The sequence below is a fragment of the Aedes aegypti genome, chromosome 3 (genome assembly GCF_002204515.2).
Source record: "Aedes aegypti strain LVP_AGWG chromosome 3, AaegL5.0 Primary Assembly, whole genome shotgun sequence".
Lineage (NCBI taxonomy): Eukaryota > Metazoa > Arthropoda > Insecta > Diptera > Culicidae > Aedes > Aedes aegypti.
Genome location: NC_035109.1, coordinates 173,856,736 through 173,879,162, shown reverse-complemented (window position 1 = coordinate 173,879,162; position 22,427 = coordinate 173,856,736). Strand labels below are relative to the sequence as shown.

The 22,427-nt window shown below is 39.0% G+C and overlaps 1 protein-coding gene across 4 annotated transcripts in view; it reads right to left on the bottom strand.

Moving 5' to 3' along the window:
- Positions 1-595: 595 nt before the first annotated feature.
- LOC5567164 (protein TANC2) overlaps positions 596-22,427 on the bottom strand; it is a 441,714-nt gene continuing 419,882 nt past the window's right edge. For 2 of the 4 annotated variants that reach the window (XM_021853065.1, XM_021853067.1), the window contains 6 exons: positions 15,280-15,571; positions 4,843-5,184; positions 2,357-4,783; positions 1,942-2,293; positions 1,628-1,883; positions 1,227-1,562 (listed from right to left, as the gene is read on the bottom strand). In XM_021853065.1, coding sequence (XP_021708757.1) covers positions 1,227-1,562; positions 1,628-1,883; positions 1,942-2,293; positions 2,357-4,783; positions 4,843-5,184; positions 15,280-15,571 — 4,005 coding nt within the window. Of the gene's footprint in view, positions 1,563-1,627; positions 1,884-1,941; positions 2,294-2,356; positions 4,784-4,842; positions 5,185-15,279; positions 15,572-22,427 lie in introns of all 4 variants that reach the window. The other 2 variants (XM_021853064.1, XM_021853066.1) reach the window with 2 other exon arrangements.

Sequence of the window (22,427 nt, the reverse complement as noted above, 5' to 3'; positions counted from 1 at the left end):
AAATACATACGAAGTTTTAAAGAGTTTCAATTGGACGTGTAATCACAGAGATATGGACAGAACACTTTTGTATGTTTTTGAGGGGGTGAACCCAAACTTTTGTACGGGAGTGTATGCGCTAATGGTGAAAACCCGGTCAATAGCATTCAAATTTCAAATTAAAGCTACATTTTTCCTTTATGTAATGCTACTTTTTGATGTGATTGATGTGTTTTTGATGTGGTTCAAGGGAAATATGAAACATATTACGTAAAGAAATGCCTATAATTCATCAAAAAAGGCATTTTGCAAACTGTTTAGCAAGCTGGCGTATGAGAGGTCCACCAATTTGAGTTAACCATAACGACCCTCTCTAGCGAACAGTGACATAAAATAGGAATTCTAAAGATATATGCTGATGGCGGCCTGGTTGCAGCGAAAATTGCAAAAGTTTTACAATGTTAAGCATCGCCGTGTGGCGTGAAATTTGGGACAATGAAACAAAAATAGCACATAATCGATTTTTCAGGATGTACTTAACGCTCTTAATAGATATTGAATTTGTGAGCACTAAATTGATAAGTGTGATATAAGTAAATGTTTGCAGCAAATAAAATAGGATTTTCGATATTTTATTGTCAATTTCGATAGGATACTCCAATTATAAAATATTGTTTCTTATATACAAGCACTCAAAATAATTTAACTATCATCTAAAAAGGCATTACACCATATTATCAAATTTCTAAACCCAAAACATGCATATAAATAGTGTGTTTCTATTTCTTAACATTCCATTTAAATTATGTACAATACCTACATTGCATGTATGGCTACCAGAATGTGAGATAAATTCTAAAAATGCTTCAAGTTGTAGTACAGACAGCTGAACATTTGCTTATCTTGATTTTTAGGCTTTCTAGTATTTTAGAAAAAAACGTGTTTGAATAAATTATGATGGACGTTACACGATTTTGTTCTAGTTAAAACATGGTGCACATTTTTTGTTAAAGGAATTATATGTTGCAATAGTGTTGTGCACTTTTAGTGCTACATTTAAGTAATAAAGATGTCGAAATGAAATTTGAATAATTGAAACGATTTTCTACCCTAAAGAAAGCTAACAAACTAAGGGTTTTATTGCATTGCGAATGATGATTTGCATTAGTCTTTTTTCGATTTTTCGTTTTTATTGCTACACATTTTTAACTTATTCTTACTGATAAATTAAGTATTATGTCCAGCAACTACAAATCTGTGATAATGTCCATGCTTTCGGCGACGGAGCGGCTGCTGTGCACGGAACTGGATCTGGTGCTGTTCTCGCTCAAAGCAGAAGAGTGGCCTGCTTCCGCCTGAGCTTGCATGTGACGTTTTTGCAAGTCGCTATGTAATCGGGTGAGTGTTTCTCGGATTTCCATGGACGTGGATTGCGCCTTCGTCAAAGCCATGCTTGCGTTGCGGAGGGCTTCTCCGTAGTTGCCATACTCCATAAGAGCTTTCGATCTTGCGTAGTATCCGTCGTAGGCGTTAGGTTTGATTTCAATTGCTTGAGTTGCTAGCTCTACTGCCTCTGCAACAACCTAGGGAAGAGAAAGAGCAGGTGTTTAGTGAACAATACGTGAGAGAACCGTTTCATTGTACTTACGTTCATTTTACGCTTGCATCGTGACAAGTTGAGCAAAAAGTTGAATTTTAGTTGTTGGAAGGTGGCATTATTGGCGGAGTTGTTGTTCGTATCGGCTGAGTATAAAGTGGTTTGATCTGGACCACTTTCACTGTTAGTGAGTGATGTAGCAGGAATTTTCTTCAAGGCATATTGATAACGATGGGAAGCTTCCTGCAGGCGATTTTTGCGATATAAGGTGTTTCCATCTTCGAGGAGTTTGTTTAAAAGTATGAGCCTGAAAAGAGTAATGTGATAAAGCAAATTTGTGGACGAAAGTTAAAGTTATTACTTACATTATTTCTGATTTCCCATTGGCCATTGCCCAAGTAGCAGGTCCTAGCTTAGCTCCTCGTTTCAAGAAAACTTGCACCACTTGCACATTGCGACAAGCAATTGCACGGTCCAGTGGTCTCATACCGTTAATGTCGACATGTTCTATCTGCGCTCCATGGTCAAGTAGCATTTGAACCAGGGCAGCAGATCCTTGGTAAGCTGCCAGGTCAAGAGGTGTTCTACCGGTGCTGTCAACGTGCTGTTTGTCTGCATTTCTCTCTAACAGGCATTTAGCAGCCTGTTGCTTCCCTCGAAGACAAGCCCAGCTAAGAGCACTGAGGCCATCCTTATCCAATGTACCGAGGGAGGCTCCTGAAAGCGTGAAAAGACTCATTAGCATTTATAAATTCTATATACTCTTGATAATCTACACACCTCTGTTCAACAGTAGTTCGATGATACCAACGTGACCCTCTTCTGCAGCGACCATAAGTGCTGTTTTCCCGTTGCCATCGGTCTGCTCGACATCGGTTTGACTCTGCAGTAATCTCTCGACGATTGCCCAATGTCCTTCCTTAACTGCTATCAGTAGAGGCGACTGTTCTTTGCGATTCCGCACGTCGGTTGCACCCCCTCGACTGAGAAGGATTGTCACTGTTTCTGTGTGCCCGTTAGCACAAGCCGTCGTCAGAGCGGTTTCGCCTGTAATTATATCCAATCGGTTCACCTGAACCTCACCCATATCCAAGAAATCTTCGACGATTTCTGTGTTTCCTTGACTTGCCGCAGCTATCAATGCTTGCTGGGCTGCTTGTTCTAGTGTGACGTCATTGCTGTCAGGCCTTGGGTTCCAATCGCATGCCACGAGGTATTTAACAACCTTAAGTTTTCCAGTTATGGCAGCATGGACCAAAGCGCATCTCTGGGATGTATCAGTCTGACCAAGGGCACTGCCAGCGGCAACCAGTTGGCGGACTACATCGCAATGTCCTTTTGCTGAGGCTAAAATCAACGGAGTGCATCCTTGACTGTTGGTTTTCTCCACATTGGCTCCGAATTCGAGCAGAAGACTGACCATCGGCACTATTCCTTCATGGGCAGCTATGCAAAGTACAGTTGCGTTACCTAAGAAACTAGTAACATGATCTGGAGAAGCTCCAGCCAAGAGGAGAAGCCTAGAAACTTTTATGTTTGGGCTGTACACGTTTCTGAGCGTACAAAGCGCCGATGATATGCATGCCGTTACAGAAGACACCCAAAATGCTTGCAAATCCCTCGGAGATTGATGCTGAGGTGCAGCGCGGTAGAGATGAGCTTTTAGTATATGGTGACCCAGTTCGAGTGCTTGATCGGGGTCTAAAGGAGCTTGTAAGCGAGATAATCGCAAAGCAATGCCAGCATGACCATTCCGGAGATCACAAAGGAACTTGGTGCTTTCTCCATCATCTCGTCTTATCAACCACTCCCTGAACGAAGGATGGAAGAACATGTACGTGTTGTCTATACGCTTGATCAAGAAACCTGTTAGCGTTTTGAATCGACACACAAACTCCTCCCAGTCGATGTGTTCGCCTCCTTCTCCTTCCACAACCAGGGCGTTGATGGAGTAGAAGATTTCAGTTAATGTCAAGGGATAGAGAGCAGCCAAACAGACGCTCAAAATGCTGGAGATCTTGTCGTACGCGGTCGTTGTGGGGAAGCGTAGATTGAAGTTGAGTAAGAATATTTGAGCCAACGAAACCGGCAACACTTTGAAGCTGCTCGATTTGATTACCAAGCTGCCTCGTTCGATCAGATCTAACGTCAGTTTAGCGTAAAGGAAGGAACCTTTTGTTAGACTAAGCAAATGCTGCGCAAACTTAAAGTGTAGGCTAGTATTGATGATTTCTTTGCCTCCAGCAATGTTGTGCTGTATGCTGGAACTCTGGTTAATCCGGAATGTGATATATTCGAGGATATCTTTTTGCAGCGCTTCATTAGTGTTCCAATTGTCGAGACTCATTTTAGTATACGGCAATCCTTTCGTGAACTCAGACATTTGAGTGCGGATCGTAGCAATTACCTTCAACCAAGAAGGAAAGTGTTCAGCCATTTTCTGCAAGAATGACGCAATGGTGTCTCCGTGGTCAGGTCTGTGATACTCAGCTTCACATAATCCATCGATCAATATAACGCAGTTCTTTGGGGGTATTTTTCCGACTCTTCGGAGTGCAGACAACGGTTCCAGTATTCCCATGACCATTGCACGCTCAGGATCGGCAATACATTCTTTTACACTGAGAACGTTCTGAAGAGCTTGTTCACCAAGTAGAAACTCGTGGTAGGCAGCTAGTTGCGGTGCCTGACACAGCTGAGCCGCTAAAGAGTGAATGAAATCTGGAATAAGGCAGGTCGAGTTGTTGTCCGCCTGGCAGAAATGATATGCTACCACGTGCGATGCAAGGTTACGTAATCGATCATGCGCAACATTGATTTGGCAATAGATTCCATCATTCTCCTGTATAGGCATCTCCTTACGTCGACCAAAGCATGAGTATTCGACCAACTGTAGAAGTAGAGCTGTTTTCCCCGTTCCCAAGTTTCCACTTAAGAGGATACCGGGCGAGTCGGTGGATTGAACTGCGTTGGCCAATTCTCTTACTAGCCAATGTCGACCGACAAACAGTGGATCCGGTTCTTGGGTAGGTACTTCGAAGAATAACGGCTTCAACGTGAGTTGCTGATGCTGGCGGTATTGAGCAAATCGAATTTTCGGGTCAATCGGCCCTTTTATCTGACCGGATCGAGCTGATCGCCTAACGGTCGTTTTTCGGGTTTTGAACAGAGCGAGGTCATCGATATTTCCTCCGCCACCTTGGGAAGCTGTAAGACAACATGGATCTGATTATTACTGTTAGAACCTCGAAACTTATGTAACTTACTGGTAACGGAATGCCTCCGACTCATGGGACTGGACGAGGCATTGCTCTGCTCCGAAATGGACACGGACATCATGGAGCCAATTGAATCACAGCCGGTATTGTAGTGGTTTGGTTCCTGGTGTAGTTGCAGCGTGCGCGATACGTCGGCCTCGGATGATCCGGTGAGGGTCGAAACCGGGCTGGTGTTAGTCGACGTAAGCGAACTGCAGGATTGTATGGGCGCACGCAAGTTACGGCGTGGGTTGTTCTCCAGGAAGAATCCGAGGCGCACTTGCAGCTCATCTTGGGATGACTTGGATTTGCCGTTGAGCAGTATGGGCTTGACATTGCCGCCTTCATCGTCTGCAAGAAAGAAAAAAAAACAAATAGGTTTAAGTATATGCATAGAGAAAAACAAGCATGGTTATTACATAAAAATCCAGCATGCATTTATATGTTTTAATAAAAAGTTATACACAAAGCAAAAATAAGTATAGGAAATAACAAATTCATGCTTAGATGCATGATAAATGGCTATATTTGTTTAAACGGAACTTAAACTTAAAACTAAGAACACATTCATCAATGATTGATAAGTAAATTAAAACTTTCATGCGTCGTTCAAACGGTTTACAATGTTGACTTTAAAGATACATAAACTCAAAAAGTTCGAATTTAGTACTATACCATTTAATTCCACTAGAGTTTGTATCCTTTGACAGATACGCGTATTTCGACCTCAACTGTAAGGCCGTCTTCAGTGTCGTGTACTAGACTCGACTAGTCGAGTCTAGTACACGACACTGAAGACGGCCTTACAGTTGAGGTCGAAATACGCGTATCTGTCAAAGGATACAAACTCTAGTGGAATTAAATGGTATAGTACTAAATTCGGTTTTTTCATCTACTTATAGGTATTCTACTAAACAGCTCGAAGATTTATTATCAAAAAGTTCGTTTTGTGAACTATTGATTCTAACAACTCAATCTGAATACAAAGATATAGCTCATAAGCTTGATATCTTATAAACCGACGTAGAGAGCCGGATCTTATTCTTGGCACTTTTGATTCACTTCTTGTGTCAAACTTTCAGTTAATTCACCCTCCAAATGCCCAAGTGGATCATCAAAGTGTTCAAATTGGTCTTTACTCTCTATGCGATTTTTATTACTAAAGCTTAACATGCACAAAATTAGATTTTTGTTTGTGTTTATACGCAAGACTGCCGGACATCTTCATCTTACTATGTCTGGACATTCATTAAGTTTCCACTGCTTAGCACTCCCACAATTATTAACTGAGAACTTCCTGTGCCAAAATTGTCGTTTTTGCATTCGTGTGGCAGTGACGATGGTAATTTATGCTTAAAAAAGTCGATTAGAATTCAAAATTTCTCTAATTAAGTATTATGATCCTGAACTGTCCGGAAGTCCAAACCAAACCCTTCAGCATTTGTACATACCGTAAAACGGGGTAACTTTGATAATGCGGGTAACTTTGATAGTGCGTAACCCACCGCATACTAAATGAAATATCATAATTTCTGTTAATCAGTTAAGCAAAACGAATGCAAAACTAAAGAATATTAGTATGACACTTCATGAAAGAGCGGTTTTCATTTGAATCAAGAACATTTTAGGCTTTTTATACGAAATTAAAAAAATTACACAATTTTAGCATTTTCAAAACACTTACAAACAATCTGTTCTACGATCACTATTTGATGTAGTTTTGAATAGTTGGCCGCTTATCTTTGATAGCCTAGTTATCATAGAGCTTGAATACCGTCTCAAATCTCTTAGCGAAAAGCATATTCACAAACTGGGACCATTTTTGTAATCTAAGTCAGAAATTTCCATATAACGTTAAACGCCTAGAGGTATGCAATGCCCTACAAATGTTCGTTATTCATTCAATTTTGTTCGAATCATACTCCATTATCAAAGTTACCCCAAAGCAGAAAACCAACTTTCGATTATATGAAAAATTATATATCCATTCAAAATGAATCTTTTGCCAATTCATCGACTGTAATCGATTGCTAGGATGCCAGTACTTGTTTTAAAAATATAAATTGTAAATCTTTGAAACATCATGCAAAAATATTCAAGTTTTCTTCGAAAAAACTATCAAAGTTACCCCGTTTTACGGTACTCAAAAGAACACCAGCTGAGAAGCAGGCTCTGTCCTAGTTGGGGACATAAAGCCAGAAATCAGAAGAAAATGATGCATTTCAGTGAACTGTAAAGCAGCATAACCGATGTTGCGATGTTGTTTCATTGTGTCGATCCGATCACCTCGCAATCAACCTCTGCCATTTGCAGTGTGTAGCAATGCAGCATATCAAGGCGATCGATGCATCCCAGACGGATCGATATCAAAACCATTCCTCAGAACGTAGGTACAAGCCTTGCACATAAAGAGCTTATTTTGTGATGAGTCAGCACGTCCAGCATCCAATAATATGCGATAAATTGACTTCGACCAGAATGGGCAGATGAAGGATCATCGAGACGGGAGACATACGCTGAAAATCGAACCGCATAACACGGTGTGCCTGAAATCGTTATTAACGAAAAGAAATGTCCATCAATTCGGTACCCACCATTCCAAAGATATAGCATAAGGTATGGAAAAAGGTCGACCTTAGTTAAATAATTAATATTTCGATAAAAACAATAATAAATAATATAATTATAAATAATTATAAATTAATATAATTATAAATAATAATAATAAATCTTCGAGCTGTTTAGTGGAAGCTATGAATATACGAAAAAACGAATTTAGTACTATACCATTTAACTCCACTAATGTTTGTATCCTTTGACAAATACGCGTATTTCGACCTCAACTCGACCTCGCGACCGTGTGGTTAGTGTCATGGGGTGTGGATTCGATTCCCGCTTTAGCCATACAAACTTATCGTCAGGAATGTTTCTCGGCTGTGTCACTGGAGCGTGCTTGTCCGTTTTCTAGTGTTAAGTTACAGTCTGTGCAGCTAATGACTGAAGATGGTGTCCATTTTTTTTTACTGTAAGGCCGTCTAAAGTGTCGTGTACTAGATTTACTAATAGATGAAAAGAAATAAATACCACACTGTGAAGCTATAGCCTATCGGCTACAATTCTCTAAACATACTTATGTCAAAATATTAATTTTTAGTTAAAGCAGTTTCAAAATCGATGCAATTTTGATGACTGGAATACATAATACCAGCCATAAAGTGATGTTTGTCTAAAATACACAATAAGTTTTTCGTAAAACTATTTGTATTTTTGTGGCATATTTAACTAAATTGAACTATAATATGTACACTTTTGACAATTTTCAAGTTTTTTCGCGAGGTTATACGTGAAAAACAACAAATAACCACCATCAGTGCACCAGATTCCGCTCATTTAAGGGAAAATGTTTATTATGAAAATGTGTTGAAATGTTTATTATAAAATAACTATTTTGTCGATCAATACTATTTTTATGTCACAATATAGCTCCAAGTATAGGTAATCAGCGGCAAAATAAAAAGAATTTGAAAAAGTTTCATAAAAAATTATTTAATTGCATTTGTTACTACATCTAAGTGTTCCTATTTCTGCTCACGATAAACAGATTTTGTGACGAACTTACTAAAAAATGCATTATTTCAAATTTCGTTATTTATCCTGATATTTTTTATGGTCAAATCATAGCGACTACTGCAATAAAGAAGGCTGTATACTAAAAACAACATTCCTTTAAAATTTTGTTTGATTTTTTGCCTGAGCGGTTATTGGAACACACAAAAATACCTAGTGACCCAATAACCGCTCACGAGGTGTTGTGTATTCAATATAAAGAAATATTTTATCAAATGAAAATAATGTCAGACGACTACATTTGAAAGTTGTTAATAGTGGTAGAATATATCCGTGCTAAAAATGTTGATTTTTGACACGAAAAATCAATTTTTACACTAGTGAGCGGAAAAGGGGGCATGAGCGGATACTGGTACACTGATGGCACTACTTTTGCACATCTCAATCGGTTTCTATCATTCTTAGAGTGAAGGCCTCTTACTTGAATAACATTTGAACCACCATGACATTTATAACATTTGTTTTAAATCGAGCTAGAAATCTTAAAAATAAACTTTTATCCCACATGTACTTTTGCCCCACCTTTCTTTAGTATTCGAACATCTTTGCCGTGATTGTGAACATATTTCAGTGAGGGATCGAAAGTATTAGAATATTTTGGATGATTTTGAAGGAATATCCACATGCTTCAAAATATTCCTTAACAATGCACTATCATACATTTGTGAACTAATTGAGTAATCAGCATGTTCTCTATGCAGTTGACATCATTTCAATTAGGAGTTACAGTGATTTGTACATTTAATGTTATTTTCATGAAGTTTATTTTAGAGACCATTTATATGCCTTCGTTATACAGTCATACCTCGATATAACGTAGCCTCTTTATAACGTAATTTTTATTAAAAAAATGGTTTATGAACTGCAATAATCATTTTTAAAGATTCATACACCTACCAATACTGAATCAAAGCAATTCAAGCGTTTACTATTACTGAATACAGTCAAAAATCGATATCGAGTGAGCTATAAGCTAATGTTAAAACCAACATTTTGTCATTTATGTATATTTGTAAACGTCATTCTTCTTCGTTCTTGTTGCATTTACGCTCCCACTGAAACCAAGCCTGCTACTCACTTCAATTTTCTATGAAAACTTTAATAATCATTGATTTAGACTTTATATTCAAAAATACTAGATCAAACTCAGATTTGACTTGTGTGTCGCCGGGCCACGCTGACAACGCCGATTCATGTAACGTATATCCGATTCACATTTTTTTCTTTAAAATGCTTACGGGAATATTGAGCTATTGCTTTAGGAATTCTTACAGATGTCCTTCAAATGGTTTCTCCAATATTTTGGTTTTTCTCCTGAAATTTATCCACGGATTTCAACTAAAACCATTCTGAGAATGCCCTAAGAGATTCCGCCAATAATTTCTCCATGGACTCATCTTAAACTCTCTTGGTATTCATTAATAAAACTTGAAACATATTCTTAAAATAATTCCAAAAAGCATATTCCAGAAATTCCGCTAGTTAACCCTCCAGATATTCATGTTTAAAAACTTCTAAGCTTTTCTTTAGAAATGATGCCAGGGATTCCACCAGATTCTTTAAAGCGATTTCAGAGATATCTCTAAGAGTTGACTTAACGGATTCCCGTCTTAAGAATTCTTGAGGAATTTCATCAAAAAGTTTGCATTCAATTCCATCCAGAGATGGTTCAAATATTCTTTCAGGAATTTCTCCAGAATATATGCAAGAACTGTTTCCAAGATATTTCTAGGAAATTTCAATTCAACTATTTTGATTATCTTCAATAGTTTTTTTTTATATATCTATGAATTCTACTGTGCCTTTGTACAAAAAAAAAAAATACACCAAGTAATTTCTCCAAGATATAAAGTGGATTCAACTATGAATTCTTCAAGCTATTCCGCAGTCTAGAGATTCATAAATTATTTCAGAAATTGTTCATGAATTTTTCCAGTGGCTTTTTTAGAGAACAATCCAGTTTTAATTCTTGGAATGCTTTACAAATTGTTCCAAAAAATCGTACAAACACCTCAGAAAATCTGAAAAAAAATTTCTTGGCATTTTTCCAGCAATTTTCTTATGAATTTCTGCAGAATTTTCTTCAAATATTTATGCAAAACCATTCTATGTACTACTTAAGTTTCTTCAAAGATTGATTCCATCAGGGATTTCTTAAGAAAGTTTTCAATGATTTTTTTTTCATTGGGTTCTTCAAGTAATTCGTGAAGACGATAATTCTAGAAATTTTTCAATGGTTTTTTTTTATAATAAAAATATTTTTAGGGATTCGTCTAAAAACTGAGCATATTCCCCAGAAAATTCTCCTAGAATATTGCCGATAATTCCACCACGTATTTGTTCAGAAACTTTTGCATGGAAAATGCCTTAAAGATAATTCTTGTTTTTATTGATGTTTTCTAGTGATTTATTAATTAATCCTAAAAAACGTTTTTTAAGGAATTATTGGCACATTCATTTTAAAATTCTGTCAAGAAATTACAAAAAATAATTTGCTTTAGGAGTTTTACCCTGAGTTCCTCATAACAAAATTCTAGAAGTTGTTATGGACGGCTCAATATGAACTTTTTTAAAGATTTCTGAAAGATCTCATTTATGATTTTTTTTATAGTTTCTCCGAGTGTTCAAGGATTTCTTTAAAGATTTTTCCTGAATACCTTTATTTAAGGATTACTGCAATAGAGAGGTAAAAATTGAAAAGTAAAATAAAAATATATAAAAAATTAAATGTTTATATTTAAATATTTTGTTTCGATTTAACGTAACGAAATTAAAAATCGAGTTACGTTATATCGAGATATTACTAATCACTCTACTAACAGCATCATTCTTTCACCACAAAAATGTTTTGAATCAAGTTCTTAAAACTCTTCTATTTTCAGTACCAGTGTCGATTTCGATCATTGCTCATCAAGATTCGGAGATATTCCGGAATTCCTTGGGAGTTCGACGTGTAGTCATAATTCCTGAAATATCTCATGCTACAGAGTTTTTGAAATGTTCGGTTATACGTTTTTGGAAACGCTATACTTTGATAAAAGTCTGCTGTGAAAATATGAAACAAATGGGTGCCACCATTTTTAAGTAATGAGCATTTATGTTTCTGGTACCCTTCCGACCGTAGAAAGATCTTAAAAACTGCAAAACTTGGGGACAATTAAACCGATTTGTATATGTTTTCGGAGAAGCTCCTCATTACCTGATATTGTTTTGATAAATTGACTAAAAAATGGCAGCCAAAGAAACTTTATATGGGAAGTGTCGGTGCCCCAAGACATATCGGAATATCTACAATACGAGATTATCAAAGGTCAATATCGGCACATATTCCAAAAACAGAAAAGTTTTGTGAAAAAATTGTGCAAAAATACCAAGAAACAAAAAAAAAACATTGTGGTCTGATTTTTTTGTTGTGAAAAATGAAGCAGCTGATACAGGAATTAATGAACACTACTTACAATTAAAATATCCATAGGCATCTTCTCAGTTAATTTGACATCAAAGGTCACTAAATCTCACGAAATATCTGCAAATTAAGTTTAACCAAGATTTACAAAGCCAATCGTGGCGTTCTACATCAAGTGTTTGCCATGACTACCAATAAAACAAATTCCAATCCAATCATTACATAAGATGGCTTATACAAATCAGAAATTTAACTAAAGCACATTGCTAGTTGAAGGAACTTTGAATTTTCTAGCTAGTTTACATTCAATATTGCGTTTTGCTACATTATTTAAGTGAAAAAGAAAAATAGACTCTTTTATGTGCCTTTAAACTTGTTGAGTTTGAAAGTAAAGTTGAATTATATAAAGGCTTTCGTTCCTTTAACTTCTCTCTTCCATTATTTGTTTAAAAATTTGTACTTGTCTTTGTCTCAGCTCTTGTAGTTTAATTAGTATATATATTTAGTTTGTTGCCAACTAGGCTGAGATAGTTGAGTCCACTACCAGGAAGCTCATTTACGAGCTTTTTGGTGTGAGGGAGAGTGAAGGGCATAAAAAAAAAAACATTAAAAGCATCCAAGCAAGCAATCAGTGATTTGATTGCGACACTTGCTCGAGTATGGATCATAAACATTAAACAAAACTTTGCATTCCGATTGCACTCTCGATTCAAATTACCCGAAAATGAGTAAACACATGGAGATGGTGACTACGCTAAAAGTCGTCCCGTGCCATGGGCCTGTGGGTACCGTTTGCAGTACCAAGGGACCAAATGCAGTACTAGAAGTGATACTCAATCTGAACCCAAGTGGGACGGAGCTGCTGTAAGTTTGACACATTCCCGAATTTTTATTGAAGCATGCCGAATGTGTTAAGCGGTCTTAACCAACGTCGTTTTTCGAGCTCTATAACGGAAAAAAAGATGTCCTTCGAGCTCACTGGATTTGAATCGTAAAATTTTATATTGCTGGCATATCTCGATTTTAGTCACACCGTGACGATGATGATGACGATCGACGGATGCATCGCGCGGTCTGCGAATCACGACTCGGCTTTCGAAAGTGTGCAGCAATCGCATCGCAAGAGATGAATGTGTGTCGGGTCTGGTCTGGGTTTGCTAAATTTCAGCAGCAACCGTGTTGTGGCTTTGAAGAAGGCGCGCCAATGATCGCTGGTTGAAATAAACTGCCACAAACCGGCACAATGGTGTAAAACCGAAAGGTAATCAAATTGGTCGAAGAATTCTAAAGTTTTTCGAGCCAGTAAATTGGCAATAATTTACTTGTTTTAATGTAACGCTGACTGGTCATTTTTTTTCAAGCTACAGGCTTGTGAGAACAAAGGTTGAATTGGAAGCAATGGGTCGGTGCTCGCACAGGAACGGTTCTCAGGCAGAAACCACAGAGCACTTAAATCAGATACCAAAACATTAATTACGCAACAATGCACAGCCCGGCTTTTTGCTGGGGAATAAAACATTTATCAACGAAGAAAATTAAAAGCCAAATTAAATAGCGTTCTAAAAATAAATTGCATTCCTCATGGCGAATCCATTCGGCTTGTAGTGTTGAGGTTTCTGCTGGAGTGGTTCAATCGTTGTTCATTGGCGTGGGATAAAATTATATAAAAATTGACTAGTTAATTGACAAATTTTAACATGATCAAACTAAATTTAGCTCCTGTCAGAGTATTTCATTGATCTAGTTGAATGAAAGTTGCTATGTGCCGGTAAGAATCAAATTTTTGGGAAAAGTTGATTACCATCTAAATCGTAATTATCATATAAGGCATATTTTCATGAAATAATTTTAAGAGATATCTTTGGTTTCCACAGATGTAGCCAGAAATGGATTCTTCTAAGACTTGTTGTCAGTGATGGAAAGTAGTGAACATGTGTGCTGAACCGGAATACAAACAAAACAAAATGCTCGCGATTATCTGAGTGCTGATTTACTCGCATCTGTCGTGCTCGCGAGTAAACGAAGCTAAATTGATTCTTGAACGTGTTCAGAGCTGTCCAGAGCCTATCGCGCTTTCGGGAAAAAGGCTATTTGACTCCGAAATTTCTGGTTATCGAGGGTTTTTGGATTGAAAACCCGAAACCCGACCATCTCTAGTGTATATCTCGCATAATTTCTGATCTGGCCCTAAAAGCCATTGGTTATCAAGTGTGTAGCGTGTTGTTACTGATAAAACAAAAGGATTTACACGTTATTGATCAGCTCTCAGCTTTTTTACGGTAATTTAAGAATTCAAAACTAGCGGTGCGCTAATAAGTTGAAATCAGTTGCATAATGATGATTATGACACTGCATTATTCAGTGTAGGAAAGTAGGCCGTTTGATGACAGATTGGCGTGAAGAAAAACAGCCAATTATGATGAGAAATTGCAAAAAAAAAGATATATCTGATTACGCAGAATTGGAAACGGTGGTCTGTTTCTCACGAAAAAGCGATTTGAGTTCAAACTATCGAAATTTGTCCCATCCGATCTTATAAATCTAAGTTGAACGATGATCCCTTACCGCTGTGGTGACACTTTGTGTTGCGCTGCTGGACCCACGTCAACCATGCGGGCTACCGTCAATTAGTCAATTCGGAACGAACAAACATCCAATGAAAAGTGCACACAACAAACAATATATAAAACATAAAAGCGAAATCGAAAATCAGCAAAACAGTAAATAAAAATCATGTAATCCACACAGAAAGGGAAAAGAAATAAAACCAAAAAAAAACAACAACAATCAGAACTCGGAACAACCCGTGCCTGCTAATTGATTCAGTCCGGCGTTGACCGTCGATGCTTGCGCTGACCATAGGGATTTAATTTTGCCAAAAACCATCGACGCTTTGCCCAGGCTGAGCCGGTGAAATTTATGGCTATCATTAGCGTTCCGTTGTCTCTTGTTGACCGTCGATGCCGTTGGAGAAGTTGCTGCGGATGGTGACGATGTCGATGAGCGCAAATTGCTGGTTCCTGAAGCTGCCGCCCGGTGATATGTGGCCGGATTCAATAGAGACGCTAAACCTGTTTCCAGAGAGTGATTTTTTTATGATTTGGGGGATAGGCGAAAATGGAAGATTATGTTTTTTTCTCAGGCGAATATCCGATGTACGATGTTATCATAAATCTTGGTAATTGTAGGGTTCGCAAAGGAACCCCAAAAATGTTCTAAAAGTTCGTACCAATTTCTGGTTTTGGGTTTTGTTGAAAACCCATCCGAAATTGTTAACGACGGCGAACGGAGAGTGCAGCGGATGTTTTAATATCATGGGCAATTTGGAGATTTGATTTCTTAATTGATCCCAACTGGCGAATCTCTCTGTCATCATCAGAACATTATCTATATGCTTCTTTGATGCAACTTACCGGACAGTGTTGAGTTGTCGGTGGCGGCATTACTCCGACGATAGCCAAACGGACTACGCAGGTTCTTGGGGCTGAACAGTCGTCTTCGGTTTTGTGGAGGTGTTGCGCAGGCACTTGAGGAAATTTCACTACTGCTGTTGAGGCCGGACCGTTGCGATGGCTTCATCCCCATGCCGAAGGATGCGTTCGATATGCTGGCGTAGTGCGATTCCGATTTGCTGGATGCGGAAGGACACCTCGGCGGTCGGTCCTTCAATTTGTATACGTCTGATGACATGAGATCACTTGGGCTCTGCAATGATAGAAAAGGAATAAAATGTTATCATTTGAGTTATTATGTTATGAACGAAGGACCCTAAGCTAAACTATGTACAATGGCTCTCCGAAAATTTAAGAGCAAGGGACCTTCGGAAACATACATCGCTGATGTGCTGAAGGACCGTGGATTCGGCATCGTAGCGTTGCAGGAAGTGTGTTGGAAGAGATCAATGGTGCGAACGTTCAGAGATAATCATACCATCTACGAGAGCTGCGGAAACACACACTGATTGGGCTTTCGTAGTGATGGACGAAATGCAGAGACGCGTGATCGGAACGTGGTCGATCATCGTGAGAATGTTTAAGTCGAGGATCGAAGGCCGGTTCTTTAACATTACCAGAATAAACATGCATAGCCCTCCAAACTAAATTTAAACGTCTAAAGATCCAAATGCTAGGGTTAACCAGGGAAAGGAAATCAGATCGATGATTGGGTAATTCAGTGCCCAACAACTGACGAATAAGAACAGCCTACGACTGATTAATTTCGTTGCCATTGAGAATAGGGACATTCGTTGCATTTCTTCCGTATCGTTGCCATTGAGGATAGGGACATTCGTTGCATTTCTTCCGTATCGATAAAGCTTGAGATAACCACGGTAAACATAACCACGAATCAACTAAATTTTGATTGATGGACGGCACTTCTCCGGAATTATCGACGTCAGGATATATTGTGGCGCTTCCTTCGTCTACAACCACTATCTGGTGATGGTAAAACTGTACCCAAAACAATCCTTCATCAGCAATGTTCGGTACCGATTACTACCTTAATATGACCTAGAGCGGCAAAACCACCCGGATGTCGCATCTACATACGCGTAGTATCTTTAACCCCTCTACCGGCAACTTCATTTTTTCACCACAAAAAATATTCAAACAGCGATAACTTTTTTGTTTTTCGATATTTTTGCACCATTTTTTCACAAGCTCTCAAAAAACTTCTCTATTTTAAGAGCCTGTATCATATTGATCATTGGTCATATGGTTTTGATGATATTCAGATTTTCCTTGGGGGACCGACATTCCTCATACAAAAATTATTTGGGCGCCATTTTGTTTCTAGTCAGTTTATCAAAAAACTAAAATGTGGGCTATACAATGTCAGGTTATAAGGAGCTTCACTGAAAAAATCATACAAATCGGTTGAGTAGGCTTCAAGAAACCTGAAAATTACAGATTGGTACCAGACACATAAATGTTCGTTACTCCAAAACGGTTACACCAATTTGCTTCATTTTTTCACAACAAACTCTCATTGAAGTATTGTTTCGAACAGCGAATGACCGAACATAAGAAAAAATCTGTAGCCTGAGATATTTACGTAGATTGTAGAAAAAAATCGGCCCCCAAGAAATTTTGGAATATCTTTGGATCTAGATGACTCATGATCAATATCGGCACAGATTCTCAAAATAGAAGAGTTTTTTGAGGGCTTGTGAAACAATGGTGCAAAAACATCGAAAAATGAAAAAGTTATCGCAGTTTGAATATTTTTTTTATGGTGAAGATCAAGGTCGGGTACGTGAGACGGAGCCGACGAAACGATTGGTTCGACGAGGAGTGTAGGCAGATCCTGGAAGAAAAGAATGCAGCGTGGACGGTCATGCAGGGCCCTGATAGAACGCGGAATGTGACAATTGTAAATTGCAACAACAGAAAGAGAAAAAAAGAAGCCGTCTGGAGGAAGCGGAGTGCGAGGAGATGGAATAGCTGTGTCGGTGTCAAGAAACGCTGAAGTTCTACTAGAAGATCAACGCATCCTGTAATGGCTTCGCGCCGCGAGGACAAGATGTGCCAGGATAAAATCGTAAAGATAGGATCTTCTTGAAGAACGAACGTGAGGTGATCGAAAGGAGGAAAACACTTCGATGAGCATTTGAATGGTACTGAGCGCGCAGGCAATGGAGATGGAACAGCTGTGTCTAGAGATACCATCTGATCAGTTGAAAAAATCAGGACATTTTATGTATTTTCGGATAAATGTGCAAAACTCATCGGGTTTGTTAGATTTTATCCGATAAAAGCTGAAAATCAGGACATGTCCTGCTAAATCGGGACGGATGGTGCCAAGGAACGCGGAAGATGTAGGATAACTTCGCCGCGATGTAGGATAACTTCGCCGCGATGTAGGATAACTTCGTAAAGATAGGAGCATCTTGAAGCACGAGCGTGATGTGATCGACAAGTGGAAGCAGCACTACAATGAACACCTGAATGGTACTAAGTGCGCTGCGCAGTCAATAAGAGTCAAGGCAGCACAGAAACAGTCTAGGAAATCATCCAGTCTCCACTTTGAGGGAAGTCAAAGATGTTAGATCTAAGCTGAACTTATTAGGATGGACTCGGAGAGGCAAGTCCTTGGCCCACACCGGCTAATAGGCACCATTTGGGACATGAAACAAACAACTGATGGTGTGGAAGGAAGGGGTAAGAGTGTCCTAATTACAAGAAATACGACAGGTTGTGTTGTAAGATCTTCCGAGCGTATGTGGCCTAAAAAGTGTTATTTTCTGTTATTTTATTACTGATTCACAAGGAGTCGATCTTTACTGTACGACTATTCCTCCAAAACTGTCTTGAACACCAGGTTTCTTCGTATCACCTTTTTTATCAATTTCAATTGTTTTTGCTCCAACGGGCGTAGAGCTATGGAAAATCATGGACAAAAACAGATTTCCTTGGAGGCTTATCAGTCATGTGAGCGATTATGGAAGGTGTACCATATTGTGTGATGCTTTTAAGACGAACTTCTAAATTCGTTTTAATCCCGTTGAGGACTATGACAATGTGGACAAGTTGGACTGTTGTTCAATATGGATCATTAAAAAAACCAAAACGGCCGCTATGGAAAGCATAGATAGCGCCACCTTGTGTGTTTGACAGAACAGCAATGCTGTCACAATGTTAAATCCCATATATAGTGGCGCCTTTGTTGTGGTGTGGTGAGCTCTGACAAAAACTATCTTCAATGATCCATTGCGATGAAAGGTTCAACGTTTGAGGAAAGTACGGTACGATTTTCGACAGATCCAGCCATTTTCTTTGCTTCGCGGAAGATATGGACATTGTAATAAGTACGCTTTGTAATTTAAGAATTATCCCTGTATTATATTCGTTAAATGTTTTTCATATAATAGTATCGCATGTCTATTCGTTTTTATCATTTATTCATATATAAATTCACTGCAATAAATCGTTCCTTCTATAGAGTTACCATTGGCATACGCTTGCTCAAATGAGTTCCCTACAGCAGTTACACGCGCCTAAGAAAAGAACTCAAGCCAGCCCAAATTGTCAACGCGCGCATATTTGCGATGTCTCTCGGCGGACATCGACCTGCCCAAAAATCCTTTAAGGATCCAATGACCTTTCCCGTTCGGCTTAGCACACTCCTACCGAACTTGGGGAGAAAATTTGCCTCAACGTGCTAATGCGGCCGTTGGAAAGAGAGGTCGCAATGCCATTGAAGTTTCGGGTCCAAATTGTGGCAGCAGAGGTCATTGCCGGCACACCACCACCCACCAAAACCTTACCGTTCGAGTTCGGAGGATTCCCGGGGCACACGTGACCGGAAGAAGGTTGCGCCGCGCCATTCTGCGCGCCCTTGACAGGCAGGCCGCCGTCACCGTTATCGTCAGCGTCAGCAACTCCATTAGCGTCAACAACCCAACCGCCAAGAAGGAGGGAGACGAACGAACGCACGTGCCGCGTTTGCGCGTAAGTCCGTGGATCCAGTAAGGACCAACGATATGGACCGTTGATCGCGTCCACGATCGTGTACAGGCCGGAGTAGATGCCAACGCAGCTCCGTGTCCACTGCTAGTCAAAACTCCCCCGTCCGTAAAACGCCCAATCGTAAATCCATGGTAGAGTAAGTACCAAGCATGCATGCTAAACGTTTGTGTCGTCCATGCGCATGAGACATACGGCACTATTCGATACCCCGTATCAGAGTCTATGAATGGAGAGTTGCGCGAAGAGACTTCTTTGAATGGTTGTTCTTCTTCGTCTTCAAAAATAGCCCCTATCTGTTTTGCTGGTCTGCTCGATAGGTAGACGGTTTGACAGTTCGATAGGTAGATTTGGTTTCACTCTTCGCGCAACTCTCCATTCATCGACTCTGCCCCGTATCTGTCTCGTATTTATCGATGAGTCGTTCAGTGCGCATCGTACCTCCGTGCTGTGCGTACACGAATTCTCTCTGCTCTTGGAAGTTTTCTTAAAAACTACCTAAAGCAATAAAACAGTACTTTTCAGTGCTACAAAAACAGTACTTTTCAGTGCTAAAATTAAAAACGGTACTTTTCAGTGCTACTAAAACAGTACTTTTCAGTACTATTTTTTCTACTATTGATCCCTTTACGATCCTTGTGTGGACCCGTGCCTTCGATTTTTCGTTGGACCCGTTGGCGAAAGCTAGCGGTGGTAATCCTTCTTGGACACCGTCTTGGGAAAAAACCTTTCGAAGGTCACGTCTTCTTTCGTTTATTAATTAAACATGGTATCAACAACAAACAAAAGGAAGGGTGAATCTCTGAATTCACTACTTCCTTCCAAAAAAGTGGGTTTTAAAACTGTCACTACACGTGGCAAGAATGGAAGAAAGGACGCTTCCCCGGAATGCGAACTTTCTTCCAAGGGTGAAATGAATAATTGTATCGAAATGAGCAATCAGTTCGATGCTCTAGACAAATTTTCCGAACACCAAATCGAAGCAGCCTCTAGCCCAGGCTCTTTGATTCAAGTGAGGAAGCAAAGAGTGCCGCCTATCGTGGTCAGTTGTTCCGAATTTGGGGGATTTAGGCAGGAGATCTTGAACTCCATTAGGGGAATCAAGGTTTCCTTCCAAATCGCAAAGAAAGGAGACTGTCGCGTTTTGCCGGAAACTCTTAAAGATCGTGAGCTTCTTCTCAGACATCTTGAAGAGAAGAAGCACAAATTTTTTACTTATGACGACAAAACTGAACGTTTGTTCAAAGTTGTCTTGAAAGGTCTCTCAAGTAACTATAAATCACCTGAAGAGATCAAAAATGGAATAAATGATTTACTTGGATTTTCCCCAGTCCAAGTAATCATTATGAAAAAGAGAACCCAATCTGGCATTGTTCGGAAAGGGCTTTCTCAAGAATTTTATTTAGTTCACTTTAACAAAAAAGAACTAAATAATATTAAAGCTTTAGAAAAAGCAAAACTTTTGTTTGATGTCCGTGTGACATGGGAACATTTTCAGAAACCTGGAGAAAATTACCAGAACCCCACTCAGTGCCGTCGGTGCCAAAAGTGGGGTCATGGTACAAAAAATTGTCGCATGGATGCTAAATGCATGATTTGCGGAGGTTCTTCTCACGCCAAAGACGTCTGTCCAGTGAAGGAAGATACCACCAAATTCATATGTTGTAATTGCGGGGCTAACCATAAGTCCAATTTTTGGAATTGTCCTTCACGCAAAAAGGTCATTGAGGCTCGTGCCAGCCAGATGAAAGATAATATCCGTTACGATAACGGTCGTTTCCGGAATTTGCCTGGTAGAGTATCGAACAATGCTCATTTTTCAGTTAACGATCGCTTGATCATGAATCATACCCATCAGGAAGATCATAATCATGCTCATTCACAAACTAATTTTAATCCGTCGGGTAGCCGTTCGAATCTTTCAATTTCGAATGTATCTACCCACGGTAAATCCTTTGCCGATATCGTAGCAGGAAATTTGAACTCCTCCCCTGTTCGATCCATGGGTACCCATTCTACTTGTTTCAAATCAAATGGAAAAAACCCTACCGCCACAGGTAACTCCGCTTCTTCGTCTACCGGAAATTCCAATGGGAAATCACATGACATGTCTGCCTCTGATTTTAATTTTCTAACTGAACAATTGAATCTAATGATTGATGCAATGTTCAAAGCCACCACTATGACTGAAGCAGTCCAAGTAGGTGTAAAATTTACAAATCAAATTGTTATTGGATTACGTTTTTCTAATGGATCCAAATAATAATTTAAATATTTTAAATTGGAATGCTCGTTCTCTGAATGGTAAAGAGGACGAGCTGTTTAATTTTCTTACGGTTAATAACGTGCATATAGCAGTTATTACCGAAACGTATTTAAAACCTGGATCTAAACTCAAAAGAGATCCTAACTTTTTTGTTTATCGTAATGATCGACTTGATGGGGCATGTGGGGGAGTTGCAATCATCATTCACAGGCGTATAAAACATCAACTGTTTTCATCATTTGAAACTAAAGTTTTTGAAACTTTAGGTGTTTCTGTTGAAACACAGTTTGGTAAATATACTTTCATAGCTGCCTATTTGCCTTTTCAATGCTCTGGACAGCAAGTTAATTTGCTCCAAACTGACTTGCGTAAATTGACTCGCAATAAGTCAAAATTTTTTGTCATTGGTGACTTTAATGCCAAACATCGGTCATGGAATAATTCTCAAAGTAATTCCAACGGCAGAATTTTATTTGATGAGTGCTCTTCAGGATATTTCTCAATTCAATACCCTGATAGCCCCACATGTTTTTCCTCTTCTAGAAATCCATCTACGATTGATTTGGTCTTAACCGACTCTAGTCATCTTTGTAGCCAACTGATTACTCATGCTGATTTTGATTCTGATCATGTCCCTGTTACATTTCAAATATCCCAAGAAGCGATTCTCAATCCTATCAGCTCCACTTTCAATTATTTACGAGCCGACTGGAATATATATAAAACGTATGTTGACTCCAATCTTGATGTTAACATTTCTTTAGAAACTAAACTTGATATTGACAATGCTCTTGAAACTTTAACAAATTCCATTGTTGAAGCCCGGAGC